Genomic DNA, 14,816 nt, shown 5'->3' on the forward strand with positions numbered 1-14,816 from the left:
TCTCAAAGAATTCTTTAGTGTTTTTCCAAAGAAATTATTTTGAGAGACCTCTTTCAGGATATAGTCATAACCACAATCATTTTTATAACTGATATGATCCACTGGCAAATATATTTATTTTACCTGCAACTTAAAACTACAAACAAACTGCTTTTGTATAAATTACCTGTGACTAAGGGCAATTAATAGAGCCATAATCTGAAATATGTACATACTGTCTACTTCTGTTTGAAAGTGAAAATTACTTAACAAGGTAGTACACACAAGAGTCATCACTTCTAAGACCTACTTAAAAAAAGTCCCATAAATATTCATTGTTCTGAAGTGATAAATGTGATAAAATGTCACTGTCAACAAGTATAGATGATAACATATGGAGCTTTTTAAAGTCCCATCAACTACTTTCCAACTAAATTCACTGCACTGTAATACAAATGTTTCCATTCTCCCTGTTAGCCAGTACTGTAATTAACTGCATTATCTGACCACTAAAACACATGAGAACTTGTGTAAAGAAGACAATGTCACATCCAAAAGTTTGTATTAAGCATTTGTTAAGAGTAGCACAGAACAGCTTTTAAAAACCAAGAAAATTACTTGGGCTTTTAAAAATTTTTGCAAGTACAGTTGGATTGCCTAAGAGATGTTTTAGGGTGAAGATACGAATGATGACTGATGCCTCCAAAAATACCCAGAGGAAAGTGAATAGCCATGATTTTAGAAACTAAAGAGCTTTCCTCGAATTGTATCTAGTGAATATTCTTCAGGCTTCCTCCCCTACAACTGATTTTGTTTGTCCATCAATTCAACTTTTAAGTTAATACTTTCCCAAATATGCAAATCAACTCTGCTATTTTTAAGGTACTGTCTGCTAAATAAAGACCTTGACATTTTTTTAAATGTCATCTTAGAAAGCTTCTCCAAGGAATATTAGTCTTACCTGCAACATCTTCACATTAAAAGGCCACTCCTACAGTCCACAGACACTATCCCAATCCCGACCTAGCATCCTTCATTCTGACATATAATAACCAAGTTTCACTCAGCTCTGCACAGGTAACTGAAAGCACTGCTGGGGCTGCCTAGCCTGCCTCATCAAGTTTTGCACACACCCTGTACTGATGCCATCTCGCCAGAAGGTTCACTTTCTTCATTTTGTGGGATCATAACCCACAACACAGCAAATGCCTTCTGCAAGAGAAGGTAGCAGCCACCAAAGGCTGTGGCTTTTGCAGGGTAATTGCATGCACGCAACAGCTTCTCTGCCAAATTCATTTAAATAGACAAAAAAGGCTGGCTTCGAAGCTGATAATATGTCACAAACATTGATGGAGAGCAGGTGGAACGCCGATTTTCTTCCAGCAACACTACGACATGTACAAGTTCTGCACCACAGCTCAGAGAAAAGTAGCTACTGACGCATTGATGGAAGGCTATTTTAAAATTACTCAAAGAATCGAAGGCATCAACCTGACTGGGAGGCTCATGCCACACACACGGGCTGTTTTCCTACCTAATTTAAGAATGAATCGCTGGCAGCCAGCAGGTGCAACGACCAGGAGGAGGAGGACGTACCCACCACAATGCATAACGAGGGATGCAATCCCGGAGCTGGTTCCCGTCCTTACCTGAGCAGATTAGACAGGGGCAGGGGTCCGGATCCACCGCCCAGGATCCCTCCTTTCCTGCCAGACAGGAGTTTCTCCACCAGAGCCACATTTCCAGTGCGAGCAGCTTCCAGCAGCTCCTGGTCCTTCCCCATAGTCTCTCACCGACTCCCTCACAGAGTCCTTTTTCCCCTCCGGGTCCTCCTCCCCGCCCACCCCCACTCCCCAAAATCCAGGGCCCTCCTCGCCCCACCCTAAAATAAAGCCAGGGCTTCCGCACGGTGAGATCCCTGCAGCCCCGAGCCGGGAACACCACTCTCTCCTCCTCTTCGGGGCGCAGCTTTACAATGGGGATCAGACCATGGCTTGGAAAAGGGGCCGGCCGAGCTGGGAGCCAGAAAGCATCCCCACAGCCACTCCCCTGAATTCCCGAGGCCTCGTCCCCGCGGGTGGGGCGTGAGGGGTGGCGACCGGGGTGCTTCGGAGGAGCAGCAGGAGGATGCTGAGGACTGGGAAGGTCTGCGGAGGAGGTGGAGACCGTCCCCGCTGGAGCCCGAGCGCAGCGAACGCCCGCGGCGGCGGCGGCCCGCGCGCCCTCGCGCCCGCCCGGGCTCTCCTCAGCGTCCGCGCCGGGCCGGCTCGGCGGTGCGGCGGCGGCGGCGGCGGCGGCGGCCCGCGGCGGCGATGAGCGCGGCGGCTGCGGCTCCGGCGGCCGCGGCCCGCGCCGAAGCAGGGCGGTGCGGACGACCGCGGCAGGCGCGTGCCGAGGGCGGCGGCGGCGGCGGCGCAGGGGCCGGGGCAGGGTGGGCGCCCCGGTCCGCCGCCGGCGGCTCTGAGGCCTGGCGCGCGGGGCGGCCGGCGCGCGGGGGGCGTGTGCGCGCGGGCAGGTGCGGCCGCGGGTCGGGCCGGACTCGGGCGGGGGCGGGGGCGGGGGCGGGGGCGGGGGTGGAGGCCGGCCCGGGTGGGGGCGGGGCGCCGGAGGATTTTACAGTATCTTCGTTTTCGTGGGCGGGGACCCTCCCTCCTCCAGTCTCCTTGGGAGAGGTTTAACCGTGTGAGGACTGGAGTTCTCCAGGCTGCCGCCGCTTCTCCGCCGGGCTGGCGCGGGCGGCACGCCTCGGGGCAGTCACGACGCCTGAGGAAAAGCCTCCCTGCCGCGGGCCGGTGCTGCTGCTAAGGGGCCCCTCTACCACCGCGTCCCTCGGAGCCCGGACCACTTGACCGGCGTTCCTCCCTTCCGCTCACCTCCCTGAGACGACTGAGATGTGCCCTTGGTTAGAAAGAAGAGGTTTGTTTTATCCGTGTTTCTATGGCATTGCCCTTTGAACAGTTTGTGAGTGTTCCAGTTTTTCTAGGTCTTTCATCAGCCCCATATTCCAGATGGGCTTTTGAGGATCTGCTGACTTGTAAAAATACCAGGAAAGAGGCTCTCATTGAAAAGTCCTCCACATCCACACTGGGAAAAATAGAAACGGGCATGGATTAGAGACCCGCTTAATTTGCATATGTCGTCAGCAATTCATGTGCAGGGGCGGCTTGATTTTGTTGCATGCCCTCCTTGACCACGGTGGAGAACACACGTTTACTTTCTGTGACACCTTGCCTTGTCTTGTCCTTGGAATAGACTTCATAAATGTTAACTTGTTGATAATCCATTGGGAGGAAAGGGACGTAATAGGCACTTTCCTCAAAACAACCCAGTGAATTGGATATTACTACAGTATATCCATTTTGAAAATGAGGAAATAGTGGCTCAAAGGGTTAAATTTGTCTGGATGCCATACACAGTGAGTGGCTAACAGAACTGCACCCCAGAACTGACTCACTGCATGGCCCATGCTCTTCCCAGTATACCTTACTGCCCCCATGAAAAAGTAAAATGGACATGGACACACAATAAGTATCACAGACATTTGATGAGCAGTTACTATGTACCAGCCACTATGCTAAGTACTTTCTACGTTAGGTCAACCCTCACAACAAACCATGAGATGGGTACCATTTTTATCCCTATTTTACAGATGAGGGAACTGATTAGGCCGAGATCATGCAGCTAGAAAGTGAGCCAAGACTCAAATTCAGGACTGCCTGCTATAGGCAGCGATTTTAAGTAAATAACTTGGGAAAACAAATACATTCTGAGATAAATAATAACAAAAGTATATTTAAAAAATTTTTTATGGAATTCGGTGTTCTCAAATTTCATTGGAATGGTTCAAAGTATTAAGTAAAGTATGGTTACTCATGGGAGGTTTCCTGAAGGAAGTAGATTTTGAGCTATTACAGTTTTTTGTTTGTTTTCGTTTTAGAATCTGTTTGAATGATAAGATGATATTATATGTGATAATAATATGATCCCTGGCATAATGGGACTAGCAAACCAGTTAAAGAAATAAGAGGTAAGAAGCCATTGAATTCATTTTGAAAATGCAAGCAGAAATCCTTCTTCCACTTTCCTAATGTTGCCGCCTAAGCAAAACACACCTATCTCAGAATATACTATAAGTACTCAATTGGTCAGAGCTAAAAATCACCCACAGTTTTCACAAGGAGCATTTAATCATCACTGAGTAAGTGATTGGGAGGCTCCTGAGTCATCATTATCAGAATCAACCCCCAATGAGAAAACCATTAGTAATGTTTACTCTAAGAATCAGTTGCACAGTTCCAGGCACTCTCATGGTATATGATGCTCAAAAGCAGTTTTTCAACTCCAAACTCTTTGTTTTTAGTTACATCATAGCTTCTTGTTGAAAAGGACAAGGCTTGGCCACGTGGAAACTAACATGCAAATTAAAAGTAGAAACATTCTTCCAAACATCTGAAGAGGCCAAAAAAACATAATCCAGATTTTTTAAACATCCAGATTTCATCAAGATGTTTTGCATCTGTGTATAGTGGAAAGAGCCAGAAAATCTTGGGAACCAATTAGACAGCCCAGAGCTCAGCTTGCACATATGCAAAATGAAGAAGCTATGTCTAATGGTCTCCACTGGCCTTTCTTTACTTTTTCTCATTTTATATATTTATATATATATATAACATTGTGTGTATATATACATATATATACATTATATATATTATTATATATATTATTTGGTATGTATATTACATATTGTCTGTATACTTTTTGGCAAGTTGAGAATTATTGCTCCAATATACACATATTGCAAGTCACTCCTCTTGAGGTTGATTAATGAAAGAAGGGACTAGGAGTTGAAACTAGAAAAGGGAGGAAAAGACAAAGTATGGAAGCGTTTAAACACATACACAAAAAAAGCCTTTGGAAACATAAAATAAATTGAGGGAACATGAATCCAGGTCAATCTTAGAACTATATACCAAGGTCTGTTTGCAGTGAGAAGAGGAAAAGATGCTGTCTTATAGCATGAAGTTATCAACTAAACTAAGATAGGACTTAGACATCAACTGAACTAAAATAGTTCCTGTGGCTTAGGAAGTGGGTTTGGAAAATATCTGCTTTCTCCATCTCGAGCTCTGCAGTTATTCTGCATAACTAAGGCTTTGATAGGCTGGGAGATGGAAGTCAACAGCTCCAGGTTACAGAATATGAAGATACTAGACATCTGAATAGAAGACCAAATTCTTGCTGTCTGCATTCCATTTAAGTTTGTCTCCTCATGCTTGCCTGGGACAAACTCTGCCCCCATCGTCTTCCTGAGGAAACCCAGACACTGAGCATATCATGGTGTTCGTAGTCTTTCTGAATTTATGGTCATGAGTGTTGAAGGCCATGGAATGTCAATCACCCATCTTCTCCAGGTTTTAACTGAGAATGGACGCAAGAAACCAAATGAGCATCTCATTAGAGTATCATCTTTATTACTGGTTCAGGTAAGTATCTAATATCCCACAAAGTACAGGGATCCCTACTAAAACTAGACTGAAAATGAGACTAGGACATACCTCTCTGTAAATGTGCACCCTGAGACCTGCATGTGGAGAAAGTAAGAGCTACAAATATGACTTCATATATGCAGCCAGACTAAAGCCTGTCTCACAAATGGGGTCAGAGGATTGGAGAGAATGATAGGTTTCCAGGGCTGCCTTTAGAAAGCCTGCCGAGACAGATCCTGATCCAATTATGCCTACCATCTTGGTGCAGAAAGCAGAAGAAAGCCCACTGCCCTTCTTGGTGAGACAGGCATGGCAGGAGAGAAAGAAAGCCAGCCAGAGTTGAACCTGTGTCTTGTTTTGAAAGCAGGGTAACCCCACCCACTGGTAAAGTGGTTCCAATGGATACAAGTATGGAAAGAAACAGAAAGTGTTCTCTGTAATACAACTCCCTCTTGGAAGGAGGAGCAGAAGTTTCTTCCCCTCTAGGGAAAGATCAACACACCACACAACATTACATCACCATCCAGCTGATTCTGTCATTAACTTCCTCCTTTCAGAGCCACCCTGCCTATGTGTTACTACCTTGAAAGCCTGTGTGCCCCATGGGTGACCCAGCACACAGCCCACTGAAAAGTTAGTCTTGTCCCCACTTCAAACTATTTTTCTCACAGAGAGAAGTCTTCTGAAATTCCAATAAATAAATTTGCACCAGCTCTTTTTATTTTCCACTGAGGAAAATAGCCAGCATGCTGATAAATCTATTACACAATCTCTCGGAGGGGTGGCTAAGAAGACACAAGAACACAATATCCACTTTTGGCATCTTGACTAATCTTCCTCAAGGGTTACACCTCATCCTCTACTTCTGTCTTTCTCCTACAGCAGGGATCGCAAACTCTTTCTGCGAAAGGCCAGACAGTACATCTTTTCAGCTTTCTGGGCCACACAGTCTCTATCACACTACTCAACTCTGCCATTGTAGCATGAAAGTAGCCATAGGCAATATGCAAACAAATGAGTGTGGCTGTAAGCCAATTAAACTTTATTTATGGATGCTGAAGTGTGAATTTTGTACAGTGTTCATGTGTCGCAAAATATTCTTTTATTTTTTTTCAACCATTTAAAAATGTAAAAACTATTTTTAGTTTACTTTCCATACAGGCTGCGGGTAGGATTTGGCCCCTGAGCCATAAGCCTACAGATTTAGGAGCAATTTATTCTAAAGGCCCTTTGAGGGAGACTGCTTCTTTGCTTGGCCTGATTATCCAGAGAGGGGGCAGGGAAGACAGGAGGCTAGAATCAAACTGTCCCTTCCAAGGCAGCCAAATATGCCCAGCCAGGGCAGACAGGAACCCTCCCCATCAGCAAATCCTCTTTAATTCTCTCATATCTCAAGAAAGACCTTTTCTCAGGATCCCTATCATAGTTATTTTACTTAGCTTTTTTGTATTCCATGGGTGTGCCCTTCTTTGCCATGATCACAGCAAATAAGTTAGAGGAGAGGCACCACTGAGCTGAAACTAAACGTATGAGGAGACGGCTGATACTGGTATCTCTGACTTCAGACAAGGAGCCCCACAGGCCTGAGACCTATACCTCTTAGAAGGGGGCACTAGCTGATTGGTGCTGGTGTAGCTGAGGGAAAGCAATAAAGCTGGTTCTGCATGTTAGAAAAACTGCAAACTGGATTCAGCTGCTGCTTCTGGAACAATCTGCCACTGCCAGGGTTGAAGAAGTACAGCGGGAAGAAGTGCATTCTCCCTCTGGTGACTTCTATTGTTGGATCCTAACCAAGACCCAGGTGGCAAAGAAGTAATGTGGTTTGCAGAACATCACCGAAGTGTACATGAGAATGGTTTAAAGTTAAGAGACAATAGCATATCAACTGGTATAACTACCCTTTGAAAATAAGGATAAACTAGTTTCAGCTCTTCCCACCATCACTAATTTCACAACCAGTGTCCTAGCCACAACTTCAGAGAATTCCTAATTTCCTGTCCCCACTCCTTAGACTCTTGGTCTTCTGGTCTCCACGCCGAAAATGTATGGACCGTTTGGATTCTGCTTCCTACTCTAGTTTAGTGGAGAACTCTACCCATTACTAGGTTCTATGAAAAATCCAACCATTTTCTAAAAATTTGAAGAGTGATACATTGTTTCTCACGGAATTTCACCAACCACCTAATGTCTTTTATTCATCTCTGCAATCAGAGCTGTCTTTGTCACACTATGCCACTGTCCAAAGGCTCCTGCATCCAGCAGTTGACTCTCCCTGCCAACAGAGCCCCCTGTGAATTGTAGTCCAGTTGTAACCCAATACATTCAACTACTTTTCCATGGGGATCATCCTCCCTGGATTTCGATGAATAATATTTTCATTATTTCATTACATCTACAATAAGGTATCTTGTTACAGGCATCTCCTTGAAACTTCAGAAAAAGATTTGTTGAAAGTATTGTGTGAGGGTCCACCCAGTGGTGCCATAGTGATTAAGTTCACATACTGCAGTTTGGTGGCCCAGAGTTCACTGGTTCGAATCCTGGGCGTGGACCTACATACTCTCATGAAACCATGCTGTGGCAGCACCCCACATACAAAATAGAGGAACACTGGTACAGATGTTAGCTCAGCGACAATCTTCCTCAAACAAAAAGAGGAAGGTTGACAACGGATGTTAGCTCAGGGCCAATCTTCTTCACCAAAAAAAAAAAAAGTATTGTGTGAAGGGGTAATGGATAGTAAATGGAAATTAATTGTACAATGTCAATGTAAGCATTTTGTTAGGAAATTAGAAGAATCAAGTGTCAAGGATTGGCAGCCAAATGCCATTTTTCATCTCAATATATTAGAATTGTATCTATTAGTGTAATCAGTACTATCTCTATAGAAAACAATATCAGAAAGCCCTTGTAGACATTTTTTCCTCCAATTAATGCAAGTGGAAAACCATTCCAGAATCTCATTTTTAGTAGTCATCAGTTGCTGATATAATGAAACACATGGAGGATATATTGTAAAAACAGAATGTTTAAGTAAGCTTATTTGTATGCATTTTACATTTCTATACATAGTAAAAGGAGTCATGATTTCATCAGATGTTTTGTGAAGTCAGAGCACAATTTGCTCCCACTTTTCCAGTGTTTAGTATGAGATCAGGCTGTCTTATCATTGAAAACAGAAGAGAATTGGCAAGAGAGAGGGCAAGATAGAAGCAGTGGACTTAAATGTTCATTAATTTCTAATGCTTTATAACTAAATGTTTACTGTGCTGTCTCCACTCTTCCTCAGCCATGTGCATGTGTGTGTGTGTTGAGAGGAAGGAGGGAATGGTTGGGAGATGTATGATCCATTTTCACCAGTGGAACTCTTGTTGAATACATCTCATGGTCACTTAGAGTTGTCATTCTGCTGCTTACACTAAAGGGAGAACAAACATGGAAAACCATAGAAATATAGTCAGGGAATTAAGTAAAGAAGTTAAATAATGTCAGGGAATTGTGTTAAGAATTAAATAATATATGTTGGTTCTCATTAAGACATACCAAATATAATTTTATAAAATGCTAAAAATTTGTTACGTTTTTAAAATTGAACATTAAACTTGCCAGTTAATTCTGAATAACTGATTCTAACACTAAGGGAGATGGCATAGGTGGGAACTATGTTCAGGGATTTTTTTTTTTTAAAGATTGGCACCTGGCCTAACATTTGTTAGTCAATCTTCTTTTTTTTCTTCTTCTTCTCCCCGAAGCTCCCCAGTACATAGTTGTATATGCTAATTGTGAGTGCCTGTGGTTGTGCTATGTGGGCCACTGCCTCAGCATGGCTTGATGAGCGTTGCTAGGTCTGCGCCAAGGATCCGAACCCGCAAAACCCTGGGCCACCGAAGCGAAGCGTGCAAACTTAGCCACTCGGCCACAGGGCCGGCCCCTGGGATTTTTTTTTTAATGAAAAGAACACTGTACATAATATGGTTGAGCTGGTATGTCATAATCGCCTTAAATCTTTTCATTAATTTATAAATCATATAGAGAAAATAATGTCTTCCATTGGATTGAGAGTAAAATTGGATGCAGAACAAAAAAATTGAAAAGCTTTGTAAAAATATTCAAAGGAATTGGCTCATTTGGGTGAATGGGCCAGCATATGGCAAGTGTGGTTCAACACAGACAAGTTTAATACTACTTTTGTAGGAAAAAAAATTCATTCTTAAACCAAGAGCTTTATAGAATTATCTTGAACTGTCTAGGGCAAAATATTTGTAAAAATAATGAAAAAAGTGATCACAGCAATCTAAGTGTTAGAAAATAAATTTTTATCCAAAGGATTTTTAAATATCTTAATAAATTAAGACACAATTATAGGTATGGTAGTGTTGTACTGTCATATTACCAAGCTGGAGCTTAGTTTCCCAACGTTCTCTTTATGGTATCACATTACAGTTAGCAACAAAAGAAATCTGCATATTTGGAAGGCAGAGGTAAAAGTAGTGCCATTATACTCTAAAAGGTGGTGTAGGGTGGTCAGGCACTGTTGAAGCTCACGCCATTTGTCACTGATCTGCCACCTTACTTTGGTGTAGGGCAGCAGTCAAGCCCATGGCTCCTCCAGCTCCTGCATTATCTCTTCAAATTCCATGAATGCTGAGCCAGGGGCATGTGCAGTTCCATGGTGAAGAGTGACAGATCTTTCTGTAGGCCACCCACATCACTGACATTGGAGACTGCAAGAAGCAGGTGCAAGTTCCTGTTTCTCTCCATGGGTTCCATTCACCCTTGTGGGTGCCAAAGTGTCTTTACTCTCCCTCACTTCACATTTAGATGTTTTCCCAACTGCTGGCCCTACTGACTTAGAATGACTTCGGCAACAGCCTTACATAAACTTCTTTACCAGCTCCTAAATTCCTGTTATTTCATATCACTAGTAACATTTCTACTTCTCTGATGAAGCTGTAATTGATACAGAAATTAGTATTGGATGTATCCAAGGGACTAGAGCCATAAGAGTGGATTCCCTGAATTGGTTTATTTGGAATTGACTGTCTGATCTGATTAGATATGAAGGCATTAATGTTCCTGTTGCCAGTGGTAAAGAGGACATGCCAAAACCACTTTCTGCATGTGCCGGAACCATCTGTGGCACACGCCAGAACCACCCGCCAGACATGTGTGACCCACCTGCCTGACACACTGGAACCAACTGTTGGACAAGTCGGAACTATCATCTGGACACTCGGGAACTACCCACCGCAGACGCGAGGACACTGGTAGTCCATGGCAAAGAGTTACTTAAATTATCCCTTAGAAAGCTATGCTTTGGATGAGCAAGAAATTGCTGTCATAGAACATTTAGTGAATATAAGAGTATAAAGAGGTTGGGTGATTGCTTCTAAGTGTGCTGGAGAACTTGGAGAAAGAAAATGAATTCAAAATTTTAAATTCCTGGCTTGAGGTCCAGATAAGGGACCAGAAAATTTCTACTTCTTCCCTAAAAGAAACATGTGTTTCAGGTAGTCACAAGGGAAAGGTTTCTGAAAACTAGGATGACCAACTTATCCTGGTCTGCCTGGGACTTTCCCTGTCTTAGTTCTGAAAGTTTCGTCTCCTGGGAAACCCCTCAGTCGTGGCCAAACCAGGATGGACAGTTAGTCAACCTACAAAACCAAAACCTAAGTTAAATCCTGCAAGTGGCTAAATTACAGTGTAGATTGTATTCCCATCCTTATAGGTCTCTTAAAGTTAAGGCATTCTTTGGGAAGCAGTGGGACCGTGAAAATTGAGAGATTCCAAAGAAGATGAAGATTTTAAACCCCTAAATTCTGTTGAGCTTCCTTTGCCAGGAGGAACAGTCCCTTTCCCCTACCTGAGGAGATTAATCTTCCTTTCCTGAGGAAGTTGCTTTGCAAAGGCCTGCACATTTTTCTCAGAACCTATAACCAGTGCTTCTCACTGCTTCTGGATTTATATCCAGACTCAAGTCCCAGCAGGCCTTAGGAAAAACTGTTACCCATGGCATAATACACACACAAAAAATGCAAGTATTTGCCAATTTATATTGACACAAACATAGGCAGCATAAATAAGAATGGATCATAAGGGTGCTGGATCAAGTTGGAAGTGATATAATGTTGTGGACATAACATGTTGGGATCCCAGTATTATGCAAGCATCTTCAATTAGATCTCACATATTAAGTGTCAGGCTTTATCTGCTGAACAGAACAGGTAGTAGAAGCTCAACTATCCAGGATTTGCCGAGTGAAATCTCACTTTGGCCCTCCTGTACCTCCTAGAGTTCCATGTTTCATTCCATTTTAGGACCTCATATATTTCTCAAGTTTGTGCCAGCTCTCCATCATATGTATATTCATATATATGAAAGCAATTTATTCTTTCAGTTGGAAGAATGTGATAGGTTGCAATATGACCCAAATTCTTCCCATCCCTATATGCCAAAACCTTGTGTATGACTGCTGCTCCTCCTATTTCTCCACAATTTGAATATAGGGTTGGCCGTATGATTAGCTTTATCAAATGGTATATTAGCAAAGGTAATACAAGCAGAGACTTTGCAAGTACTGGTATATTGGAGCTTGGCCTCTCTTGCTGCTGAGAACCTTGATGCTTGAGTCAGCCTGTTGAAGTGACCATATGGAAGAGAACCAAGGCACCCCAACCAACAGCCAGTCAACCACCGGACATATGAATCCATCCCAGACCTTTCAGGCTTAGCTAAGCCACCAATTGACTATACTGAATGAATGAACCCAGGTAAAATCAGTAGAATTTCCCAGCTGAACTGAGCCCAAATTGATAACCAAAAAAATCATGTGCTCATGAATGATTATTGTTTTAAGCCACTAAGTTTTGGAGTGTTTTGTTATACAGCAAAGGCTAACAAATACTGTCATTCACAGTATCTAGTCCTATTAACATGGTTTAAATTTTATGCATTACATTTAGGCAAAGTTGTCTGTTGAAAGTGAGGAGGGTGAGGTTTAGGTAGGGAGTTTGGGGAAAGTGATGAAGCTTTTGATCCTGATTGCAGAAGTAAAACATGAATAAGCAAGTAAATGGTTGAAGGATGTTAAGATCCCAGATAGTTTGGGAAGATGTGAACTTACAGTATCAGTCATTCTTTTTCCAGAAACCAGATATAGAAGCAGAAAAAGTAGATTGTGGAATTGTTCGTGGGTTAAGTTTTTGTTGGGTTGAATAGGTGTAGTAGGAGTAATGTACAATGATGTTGAGGATTTGGGTAAGAGAAACCCTCTTTAGGTCATCATTCTGTGGGAAATAACAATCAAAACTTCTTGAAAGCTTTGTATGTGCCAGATATGTTACATGGATTCTCCTTTAATCTTCACAAGTTCTTGAAGTATGTGTATCTCAAAGATGCAGGCATAGGGGCAGGCCCTGTGGCCTAGTAGTTAAAATTCTGCATGCTCTGCTTCGGCAGCCTGGGTATGCAGGTTCGGATCCCAGGTGTGGACCTACACCACTTGTCGGCCATGCTGTGGCTGCAAACTACATGCAACATAGAGGAAGTTTGGCACAAATATTAGCTCAGGGACAGTCTTCCTCAAGCAAAGAAAAAAAAAGAGGAAGATTGGTAGTGGATGGTAGCTCAGGGCAAATCTTCCTCAGCAAAAAAAAATAAATAAATAAGGCAGGTTTTTGTCCCCCCACATAGCATCTGCCAGAAGGGAACTTTAGGAACATTGCATTAGGTATTCTAACCTTGGGCAGCCAGGAGGCTATACATTTGAGCAGTTCTGCCCCTTGCAAGATAGCTTTCATTGAGTCGAATTGTAAAGCCGCATCCTTGGCTTTTATCAGCAGCCATGTGACATCTGTTGTCATATGGGACATAGGAATGTTCTTGGAAATTTTGTCCACCACTTTATTTAGTGAATTCTATCTCAAACCCCACATTTACAAAGAAATTGAACTCTGCTAGGGAAGTTTTGCTACCTCTAAGGAATTCATTTTTCTGTTAATAATAACTAAGAAATTGACTTCTTCACTTTCCACTTTAGCTCCAAGGAAACTAAGCCAAATGTAAAGTTTGACATATTTGTGATCTTTTTGCATTCTGATCATTACTCTTTACATATTTTTGCCTTGAATTTTACTGATATTTAGTTGTGTTTTATTCGATATGTTTTTGTTATTAGAGGTATATTCATGTGCATCTGTATTATCGAACTTGCTGTATTATTGAACTGCCGTGGGTAATAGAATAATGAGTAAAAACAAATATAGTCCCTGCCTTCATGGAGCTTCAATTGAAAGTGATAAAAATGTCAGAAGTTAAGGAATTTTCTATTTCTTTTTGTAATTATTTCATCTATTATCATATGAAAGCATGGAAAGGGAATATCTTGAAGCTTAGTTTCTCCTTCAAAAAGTAACTTAAGAGACAAACTTACTTTGGCATTAAGGATACAAAGAAAGTCTAAATTCCTCATCTTTTCATTCACTCAGCACTCATTGAGTGTCTGCTATGTGCCAGGAAGTTTGCTAGGTGCTGGCAGTTCAGCAGTGGACAAGGTGGGTATGGTTAGAGCCCTCATGGAGCTCACATTCTATTCAGGAAAAGAGACATGAAACAAGTACTAGCAAATGTGATAAGTGCCATAAAGGAGATGCTGTAAGGGCCATGGGTGTGAATATAGGGACATCTAACTAAGTCTGGGAGATGAGCAGAAGACTTGTCTCCAAAGGAGATACTTAAATCGAGGCCTGAGAGATAAGTGGCAAAGGGACGCAGGAGATGGAGAAAGAGTATTCCATGCAGAGAGCTGTTTGGGAACCACTACACTTTGCTCTGCAGAGGGCAGTTGGGAATTATACTCTCAGAACTAAATCTCTCTGTCACTTCCTGCCCTCTCTTTCTTTACCTCTGCTTCTACCTTGTTTTATTCACTTGCATCTCCCAATCATGTTTGTGTTGTTTATGAAATTTAAGTTTATTTTTGTTTTGAAGGCTCTTAACTTCAACTTTATATAAAGTATTATGCAAAAATGCTTTTTCTAAAAATAAAGTTGCTTTTTTGCTTGTATATGATCTTTGAGTCCTTTTTAAATTGATGATATTTGCCCACTTCGAAGAACCTTCCCACTTTCTTTATATGAAGAAAACCAAAATAAGTAAACCATAGCTTGTACTTTTTTTAATGTCTGTGCTTCATTATGGGTTAATAAATAGAAATGGGAATTATTTGCATGAAACAATTGGAAAACAAAGCTAAGCTGAAATATGAAAACATGAATAGTCAATTCTAACTATAATTGTCCAGCATACGTATGTTTTTTAATTCTCTTACACTAACAAAGAAACATGTGCAAC

General features: G+C 42.3%; 1 protein-coding gene and 1 long non-coding RNA gene across 39 annotated transcripts in view; one reads left to right on the top strand and one right to left on the bottom strand.

Annotated features, from left to right (window-relative positions):
- Window positions 1-1,817, bottom strand: part of ANKS1B (ankyrin repeat and sterile alpha motif domain containing 1B) — a 1,028,420-nt gene extending 1,026,603 nt beyond the window's left edge. For 20 of the 38 annotated variants that reach the window (XM_070254104.1, XM_070254098.1, XM_070254089.1 and 17 more), the window contains exon 1: window positions 1,629-1,760. In XM_070254104.1, the coding sequence (XP_070110205.1) occupies window positions 1,629-1,719 (91 nt within the window). In that variant the 5' untranslated portion in view covers window positions 1,720-1,760. Of the gene's footprint in view, window positions 1-1,628 lie in introns of all 38 variants that reach the window. The other 18 variants (XR_011433612.1, XR_011433607.1, XR_011433610.1 and 15 more) reach the window with 3 other exon arrangements.
- A 737-nt stretch (window positions 1,818-2,554) lies between these two features.
- On the top strand, window positions 2,555-14,529 carry LOC138921178 (uncharacterized). The gene is made up of 3 exons (XR_011433525.1): window positions 2,555-2,895; window positions 3,917-4,006; window positions 5,391-14,529. It is a non-coding gene; the product is annotated as an uncharacterized lncRNA (long non-coding RNA).
- The last annotated feature ends 287 nt before the right edge of the window (window positions 14,530-14,816 follow it).

This window comes from Equus caballus, chromosome 28, assembly GCF_041296265.1.
Source record: "Equus caballus isolate H_3958 breed thoroughbred chromosome 28, TB-T2T, whole genome shotgun sequence".
Taxonomy (NCBI): domain Eukaryota; kingdom Metazoa; phylum Chordata; class Mammalia; order Perissodactyla; family Equidae; genus Equus; species Equus caballus.